This window comes from Propithecus coquereli, unplaced genomic scaffold (assembly GCF_000956105.1).
Source record: "Propithecus coquereli isolate 6110/MARCELLA unplaced genomic scaffold, Pcoq_1.0 Scaffold172, whole genome shotgun sequence".
NCBI classification, from domain to species: domain Eukaryota; kingdom Metazoa; phylum Chordata; class Mammalia; order Primates; family Indriidae; genus Propithecus; species Propithecus coquereli.
The window spans coordinates 2,599,169-2,609,308 of record NW_012141858.1 but is presented as its reverse complement, the minus strand read 5'-3'; the positions used below and the strand labels follow the sequence as shown (position 1 = coordinate 2,609,308).

The 10,140-nt window shown below is 33.1% G+C and overlaps 1 protein-coding gene across 1 annotated transcript in view; it reads right to left on the bottom strand.

Annotated features, from left to right (window-relative positions):
* The window catches only part of NUP107 (nucleoporin 107kDa), a 48,616-nt gene that overhangs the window by 33,392 nt on the left and 5,084 nt on the right, over positions 1–10,140 (bottom strand). Inside the window, 5 exon segments of the mRNA XM_012642016.1 lie at positions 2,708–2,763; positions 2,982–3,030; positions 3,426–3,553; positions 5,538–5,641; positions 8,995–9,139. Of these exon segments, the coding sequence (XP_012497470.1) occupies positions 2,708–2,763; positions 2,982–3,030; positions 3,426–3,553; positions 5,538–5,641; positions 8,995–9,139 (482 nt within the window).

Here is a 10,140-nt window from a genome sequence, read left to right as displayed (position 1 = left end):
AACAGAGTGAGACTCTGTCTCAAAAAAATAAAAAAATAAATAAATAAAATAAAATGTCATAATATACTTTACGTCATCTCTAGATTACTTATAATGCCCAATATAATGTAAATGCTAAGTAAATAGTTATACTATATTGTTTAGAGAATGACAAGAAAAAAAAGTCTGTACCTGTTCAGTACAGACGCAACCATCCATTTTTTTCCTTAATATTTTCTATCTGTGGTTGGTTAAATTCATGGATGCAAAACCCACAGATACAGAGAGCTGACTACAGTTAACTGTAAAGTGAGACACTCCCTTTAAAATCCAGAAGATAAAAAGAATAAGAATCCCTGCTATTATTCCACTTTACTTTGAAATTTCCAGCTAACGTAATAAAACCGGAAAAAGAATGAAGTTAGCAATAAGAATGTTAAAAGCCAAAATCATCACTATTTATAGATAATAGAATTGCCTACCTAGAAAACCAAAGAAAATCAATGGAAAACTCTTAAGATTAATAAGTGAGCTCAATAAATACCCAAATATAAGACAGAATTCCTAGATATGCATGTTACTTTGTTGGAATGAAGTATTTGCAGAATAATTAAAAGACTGGAAAGATATTTAAAAATATTTTAGGTGAAAAAGCAGAGTAAAAGATACATACAGTTGAAATTATTTATTATAAAAATATATTTATTTTCCCCTTTTTTGACTATATATAGTTGCTTCAAACATGAATTACTTTTGAAATCAAAAGATAAAAAGTAATTAAACCCCAAAAGGCATCTGGCCTTGGTAGTTTTACAGGCATATTTTTACTAAGCCTTCAAAGAACAGGTAATTCCTATGTTCTTCAGAGTGCAGAAAAATGATGGAAGATCTCTGAACTTGTTCTAGAGAGCTAGCACAATTCTAAACACCAAAACTAGATGAAGATACGTCATAAAAACAATTATTGTAAGTCATTACATCAATAAATTAAAGCTGAAATCTACAGAAGCTAAAAAATTTTTTACTACATTCAATACCCATTCTAACTCTTAACTTAGGGGAAAAAAAATCCTAATCTATAGGAAAACATCAAATGTAACGATGAAACAAAAGCATTCTTTTCAGAAACAAGAAAAGAATGCCTACTATTACTGATATAATTCAATACTGTATGGGTGCTCCTAGTCAATGCAATGAGGCAAGTAACAGAAATAAGGGGGATAAAGATTAGAAAAAGTTAAGGAAATCTATCTGCAGATGATTAGTGCCAACATAGAAAACCCAATAAGATGAAAACCCTATTAGAGCTAATAAGTGAGTTCAGAAAGATAGCCAAATGTGAGCTCTACACATAAATCAATAACTTTCTATTTGTTAATAACTAACTAAAAAATATAATAGGAAAGGGAATCTACACACAATAGGACTCACACAGAATTTTACAGAGAAGAGCACAAGATCTATATAGAAAATAAAAGACCTGAATAAATGGAGAGCTATGCCATTATCATAATTAGGAAGATTCGACATGGTAAAGATGTCATTTCTCCCCCAAGTTAATTTCAGTATTACTCAGATACCAAATATAAAAACTTCTGAGTTAGACTGACTCAGTTGTGTAGTACTGGCTCTCAAATGAATGAATCAATAAATAAAACAGAAAATACCCATGTATAAATATGATTTGGTATATTATAAGGTAGCATTACAAATCAGTAAAAGGTGGCCCCTTTGACAAATGCTGTTGGAATAAATGGATATTCATTTGAAAAAAGTTAAATCTCTTGCTTACTTTATAGACAAACTCACTGTAGATGAATTCAAGAGCTTAATATTTAAACTCTTGACTTAAAGTGAGACTTAAATTTAGAAGAAAACATTGGAGAATATTTTTAAAATAGATAGGAAAGGCCTTCCTTAGCAAGACACTAGATAATAAATGCTATAGGAAAATATGATAGATATGATCAGATAAAAATGGAAAAGACCCATCAAAGTTGAAAGACAAGTGACAGAAACGAGGAGAGTATCTTTAACATGTCTAAAGGAATTAATAAGAAAACAATTACTCTAGCCCGGGCAACAGAGTGAGACTCTGTCTCAAAAAAAAAGAAAATAATTACTAAGAAAGTGAGCAAAAGGTCACAGAATTCATACAGTACAAACAGAAAAGAATAAAAAGATACTCTACCTCACTAGTGATCAAGGATACACATATTAAAACAATGAGATACCTTCCCCCCAACTGACAAAATCAAATAGTTGATAATATCCCATATGAGAGTAAACATTTTCATAAACTATTAGTGAGAGTGTAAACTGGTATAGCCTATTAGGAAGGCAATGTAACAATCTCTATCAAACTTTGGCCCAATAATTTCACTTCCAGAAATATAGGAAATACTTGCACACATCTTAATACATACATATAAAAAAGAATGTTCACTGCATTATTGATTGCTATAGCAAAAATACTACAAACAACCTAAATATGTCCAGCAGAACGTCTGAAAAAATTATGGGACATTTAGACTCTGACATACTATGAAAAAACACAGTAAAACCCTATATGAACTGACATTAAAAAAAAACCATTAATGAATTAAAAAAGAAACTTTCAGTATAATGTATAAATGAAATCATACTGTATGTTAAAAAAAACAAACTATTTATGTGTGTGTGTATGTATCTATAAAGATGCACAGAAAATGCCTGGTAAAACACATACCAAATTGTTATACTGAATAGTTGGTGTGATAAAAAAGGACTTTTACCTTTAATTCTCTAATATAAATCAATATTAGATTACTTTATGAGACTGTATCTTTTATTTACTTGTAAAATTTGTATAATGAAGAAACTCAAGATGGAGAGTTGGTTATAATGCTGAAGTCCAGGTTTTAAAAAAAAAGAAAAAAATGGAGGGTTGGAAATTAAATCCTATTAGTAAAAAACATTTTCTTTTATCGTTAAGCATTTATAAAGGTTAATACAAAACTTACAGTAATTACAAACATATTTTCATCTTCTAATGCAGACTGTATTCTGTCTCTGGGGAATAATAACAAAAATGAAAAAGGCTTAATTAACATGAATGTATGAAACTCACCACTGAGCATCTCAGAAGGAAAATTTGGTTGACTTCTTTCAAACTTCCATATTGCACAAAGCCTACCTTTCAGTTCTTAATTTATCCTAAATATTGCACTATTTTTAGCACTTTCCTTAAATCTTGATACATATCCAAATTTTAACTACCAGCTTTATGACCTGATATTCCCCTCCTCCCTCATAATTCATTCCTGCCAACTAAGGTGTTAGAAATGATAAGCACCAAAAATAATAAAACCTATTTGCAAGCACATCCTACTCTAACTTTTAAATTAATTTACCTATTGATTTGTCACCTTATGTTTATTTCAATTATGAATTCTGTACACCTTTACCTATACAAAGAAGCTAGCAGCCTCCATGTGACCATCTCTTGTTGAAGAAGCCAGAGCATACTGGCTGTTTTTGAAAACTTTTGAAGTCCAGGTGTTGCTCTGCTCACTATTTTACTCAGTATATTCACCTGAATTAAAAACACAGATGTAAAAACGTTAATGTCCTACAATTTTGAATCACAGAAAACTTTGTATTCTTCAAGTACATGCACTAAAGCAATACTATATTTAATATATATACACATACGTATGTTATAAATTGTTCCTATCTATTTTGCCTTTTTAAATTGAACATAATATAACATTCCCACTAGAAATGGTCCTAATTTGGGGCAAGGTGTGTTTATGTATATACATGTAAAAGTCTAACATACTCTAGATTTCAGATTCAACAGTAGCAGCCATGGGTACTTTTTTTTCTCCCTGTATATCTACCAAAAGGATAAGTTAAATCAAACCTACACCTGGCAAAATCATAATATGAGCCAACATAGTAGCAATGAAAATTGAAAGAGATATCTTAAAAAAAATTATGTTTGAAATTTATACCATGTAACAAATCAAGAAAAATATTTTCCTAAGATTGGCACCAAAACACTGTCATTTCTAAACAAAACTTCACCAAAGTCCCTCCTTGTTCCACAATAGTGGTCTTAAATCTTTTTAGGACTGAGGCATGTATGAAAATCTAGTAATAAGGGGAATTAAGAAATAAGATTGTTCTCATTCAGAACATGAAGAATCAGCACAAGAGGTTTTCCCACACATTAAAAAGTATTCATAAAGTAATGTTAACACTGTCTAAGACCACTATTTAATAAAAGTGTTATCTATACTTTTCATTCATTTATTAAATTCCCAACTGGGATCCTGACTCCAGTGATTCATTAAGTGATTATTATTGCTTTTGTTATTTAACAAAGCTACTGCTTTTACAATGGAACAATTCAGATGTTATTAAAACATTAAATACTAAAAAAAGTTGTCTATTATTATAATTTCAATTATTCTTGAATGTATATTTTGAAGTCTTTTCTCCTTTTTAAAAATAGACTTTATTTTTTAGAGCAGTTTTAGATTCACAGCAAAATGGAACAGAAAGCAGAGTACCTGAATAACCCCATCCCCACAAAATCACAGCCTCCTTATCAATACCTCACACTAGAGTGGTACATCTGTACCAAGTGATGACCGCACATTGACACACCATTATCACCCAAAGTCCATAGTTTACGTTAGGGTTCACTCTTGGTGGTGTGTACATTCCATGGGTTTTGACAAATGTATAATGACATGTATCCACCATTACAGTATCATAGAGTAGCTTCACTGCCCTCTGTGCTCTACCTATTTATCCCTCCCTCCCCACTAACTCTAGGCAACCACTGATCTTCTAACTGTCCCCATATGGAATGTCATAAAGTGGAATCATATAGTTTGTAGCCCTTTCATATGGCTTCATCTTTCTTCCTTTTTTTTTTTTTTTGGGCAGTCGGCATTCTCAGGTTGAAAGATTAGCTTCTTTCATTTAACAATATGTGTTTAAGGTTCTTCCGTGTTTCTTCATGGCTTGATAGCTCATTTCTTTTCAGCACTGAATAATGTTTCATTGTCTGGACGTACCAGTTTATTCATTCACCTACTGAAGGACATCTTGGTCGATTCCACATCTTTACGAAGTTTCACCATTCTAATAGGTGTATAGTAGCATCTTGTTTTAATTTGTAATTCCCGAATGACATATGATGCACAGCATTTTTTCATATGCTTATTTGGCATCTGTATATCTTCTTTGGTGAGACACCTATTCCCATCTTTTGTCCATTTTTTAATCAGATTGTTCATGTTCTTATTGCTGAGTTTTAAGAGTTTTTGTAGATTTTGGATTTCCCTTTTTTAAAGCCATAGAACCCTTCTGTCCCCCAAAGAAATTTTGTATGGACTCTCAATATATAAAATGCAGGGATGTTCTTCCTGGCTGACCTCCCCTCCACTCCTGCCACTGTACCTCTGAAACATGTATGGAAGCAGTATGGAAATTAGTAGATTAATGCTACTCAGAAAAACTAAAAGTGCTAAAGTTTGACCAATGATGGAGTGAAATTAGCTTACCTGACTACCACAAATGTTTTCATATTCTTCCACAAGGTCGAAAACTGTAGTTGAAGAATGCTTCAAAAAAGACTGCAGGAAATCAGAAAACATACTCATGGATGCTAGAACACATTAAAAAGAAAATGAATAAAGAAAAGTTAAGTAACATACTTCTAGGTAATTCTGTTTGAAAATTTAAAAACATAACATACAAGTCTTTTTTATATTCACTGCTATGTGTTTAAAAATTTTTAACTGGTAAAATACACATAGCATAAAATTTATCATCTTCATTATTTTTAAGTGTACAGTTTGTTCCATGGTAATAAGTACATTCACGTTGCTTTGCTACCATCTCCATGATGTATCCATAGAACTCTTCTCATCTTGCAAAACTGAAACTTGGTACTTACTAAACATTAACTCCCCATTTCCCACTTACCCCAGTCCCTGGCAACCATCATTCTACTTTCTGTCTCTGTAAATTCAAATAGTCTAAATATCTCATGTAAGTAGAATCATACAGTATTTGTCCTTTTGTGATTGGCTTATTTTACTTAGCATAGTATCCTCAAGGTAGATCTATGTTACAGCATATGTCAGAATGTCTTTCCTTTTCAGCTGAATAATATTCCATTGTATGTACATACCACATTTTGTTTTTCCATTCATCCACCAATGGACACTTGGCTTGCTTCCACCTTTTGGCTACCATGAATAACGCTATGAACATAGGTACACAAACATCTCTTTGAGACCCTCGCTTTCAATTCTTTTAGGTATATACTCAGAGGTGGAATTGTAGGATCATATGTTAATTCTATTTTTAATTTTTTGAGGGACTGTCATACTGTTTTCCGCAGCGACTACACCATTTTAATTTTTATTTTTTTAAGAGATGGGGTCTCACTATGTTGCTCAGGTTGATATCAAATTCCTGGCCTCAAATGATCCTCCCTCACCTCAGCTTCCCAAAGTGCTGGGATTACATGTGTGAGCCACCACACCTAGCTGATTGCACCATTTTATATTCCCACCAATAGTGCACAAAGGTTTCCATTTCTCCAAATCATTGACAACACTTGTTATTTTGTTTTTTTTTTAACACATTGTCTGCCGTGCTAAAAAAAATAGAATAAAAACTTCGAAAACAAAACAATCCTTCCTAATAAAAAATTTGTTGTTTTTTATTGTTTTCTGTGTGTGAGTTATAAGCAACTTGAGAAATAGTTCACATGGCTCAAGGAAAAGAGTCATGTGAGTTACATATGCTTCAGGAGGCCCCGGGCTCAAAACTAGCATGAGTTAAATACAATTCCCATGGCAGTTAATATGTTAATAGTTGCCATCCTAATGGGTATAAGGTGGTATTTCGCTGTAGTTTTGATTTATTTATAGTTCCCTAATGATCAGTGATGTTGAGTATCTTTTCATGTGCTTATTGACCATATGTACATCTTCTCTGAAGAAATGTCTATTCAATTCCCTTGGCCATTTTTTAATTAGGCTGATTTTTTGTTGTTGAGTTATAGGAGTTCTTCATATATTTTGGATATTAACCCCCTACTCAGATAAATGATTTGCAAATATTTTCTCCCATTCTGTGGGTTGCCTCTTCACTCTGTTGATTATATCCTTTGATTCATGGAAGTTAAAAATTTTGATGTAATCCAATTTATGTATGTTTTCTTTTATTATCTGTAAGTCTTTTAAGATCTCAAAGATGTATTAGTTATTAGTCTTTTTGTGTTATCAACAATTATTTAAAAAATTGAGCCAAATTTTAAAACATCTGAATTACATTTTAAGCATACTAAAACAAAGTAGCTGAGACAGTTGTAATAAATACTAAATGATATGTTCCATTCAGGGAGAATAAATACACTTTACTACAGTACTGTATAATACTTAAATTAAGGTCTCTGAAAATAGAATTCTTATATTTTATAGATTCAATAGAAAGCATTTTTGAGTCACTCAATATTTGAGTACCTATTATTGGCAGATACTACAAGGAAAAAAAAGTGATTATCAAAGTGTTAAGAGCAGGGCTCTGGAAATAAATTGCTTAGTTTTAAATCCTGATGCCACCGCTTCCTAGCTCAGTGATCTTAAGCAAGTTACTTAACCTCTTTGACCAGCAGTTTTCTTTCCTCTAAAACGGGAATAATTATTGGAACTATTTAATGGACTAGGATAAGGATTACATGAGTTGATGTTTGTACAGTGGTAAACACATTAACCAGCATTCGTATATGTTAGTTTATGATGACAATAAGATGATGAAGAATGTAATAATAATGTAGAGGTATACAGACACTAAAAGTAACTGGTTTTTCTCCAAAAGGGAATGGTAATAACCAATCTGAAACTAACAAGGTCATAATACTACATGAGAAAACACTGGTATGGTCTAGGACAAAACAAAACACATCAACAAAGTCAGATTAAAAACTGACCCTGTATCTGTAAAAAATAGAAAAATTAGCTGGGTGTGGTGGTGCCCACCTGTAGTCCCAACTACTTGGGAGGCTGAGGTAAGAGGATCACTTGAGCCCAGGAGTTTGAGGCTACAGTGAGCTATGACAATGCCACTGCACTCCAGCCTGGGCAACAGAGTGAGATCCTCTCTCAAAAACAAAAACAAAAACAACTAAAACTATGGCTGGGTGTGCTGGCTTGTACCTAGAATCCCAGCACTTTGGGAGGCTGAGGCAGGAGGATTGCCTGAGGCCAGGAGTTCAAGACCAGCCTTGGCCACATAGTGAGACTTCATCTCTACAAAAAAAGTGTTTTAGAAATTATCTGGGTGTGGTGGCACGCATCTGTAGTCCTAGCTATTCGGGAAGCTGAGGCAGATCACTTAAGCCCAGAGTTCAAGGCTGCAGGGAGCTACGATCATGCCATTTCACTCCAACCTGGGTGACAGTGTGAGAACCTGTCTCAAAAAAAAATAAAAAATAAAACCAAAAACTAAGTCTAAAGAAAAAGACATACTCTTTAAACAGCACAAATAGGAAAATAATAAAAACGTGAGCCTCATGCAATAATTTAAGAGGCTATTATTTACACTAAAAAATGGCAATATGCTGCTGAGAACTAAGGTGAGGTTCTTAACCTTCTGGAGATAATGTATCAAATTGTGTAGCCATGACCGTAACTAATTAGCTTAATGGAAATATATTACAGGCACAGGAAGACCCTGTGAAGACACAGGAGAAACACCGCCATCTACAAGCCAAGGAGAGAGGCCTCAGAAACAGCCAACCCCACCAACACCTTTATGTCACACTTTTAGACTCTAGAATTGTGAGAAAATAGATTTCTGTTGTTTAAGCCACTCCCTCCGCAAAAAAAAAACAGAAAGAAAGAAAAGAAAAATACATTATAATGACATTCAGAACAGGAGGAGACAGTTTCTTTGATCCTAATAAAATGAAAAGCTACTTTGTAACAAAGCTCAAAGCCATTTTACCAGCTTCTCCAGGATCATCCTCCCGCAACATAACAGCACTGAGAGTTATATCTTCTGTTACATTGTGGGGCTCCACGTTTGTGAAGAGCCCTAAACGCTGTGATGAAAATGCAGCTGTCCAGTTACTGTCATCTAGATTAGTTACCTTAAAAAAAAAGAAAGTAAAATACAGGAAAGTGAGAGTTATTGTCATTGAGTGAATAAATAATACCGAATACGGTTTAAAAAAACTGTATACATGTATGTATTTTTCATTTTTAAAAAACAGCCATACGGGTTATTTTGTTAAGAAAATTATGTTTTTCAAAATTTTTTTCTTCTTTGTACTACTCCATGCTTTTTGAAGACACCAATCACATTTTGTAAATGATTTAAAGATAACATTATTATTGTTGCTCATGCCTGGATTTTAAATAAAGGTGATTTTTAAAAAACTTTTTGTTATGGATATTTTCAAGCATGTTAAAAAAAATAATAGATTAAGCCTCCATGATCCCATTGCCCAGCTTCAGCACCTACCAACATCTGGCTGATTTTGTTTCATCTACACCCACATGCACTTTCCTAACATTACTTTGGAATTCCCTGATATCATACCATTTCATCCATAAATACTTCAGTCCATCTCTGAGACATAGTAAGAGTACAATACTAATAAAATATCTAACCAACACACACGAGTAATTCCTTTATTTTAAATACTGATATTACATATACTCATATATTTCACTTTCATTAAGTGTTCGGATTTCCTCAGTTGTTGTCAAATTTTGTTTGTTTAAACCAGGATCCAAACAAGGTCAACATATTGCATTTGCTTGATACATCTCTTAAGTCTTTTTAGTCCGCAAGTTCCTCCCTAATCCTTTTTCCCATTGCCATCCATTTGTTGAACTGGGTCATTTATCCCATACAATGAAAACTGAAAAATCGAGTGAACCTTATTGAGGTAGGACTTTACTTTTACCTATTGATATTAGTCAATAACATTTTACAAAATGATAATTTGTAAGACTCTGTCTCAAAAAAAAAAAGTAAAGGCCAGGCGCAGTGGCTCACACCTGTAATCCTAGCACTCTGGGAGGCCGAGGCGGGCGGATTGTTTGAGCTCAGAAGTTCGAAACCAGCCTGAGCAAGAGCGAGACC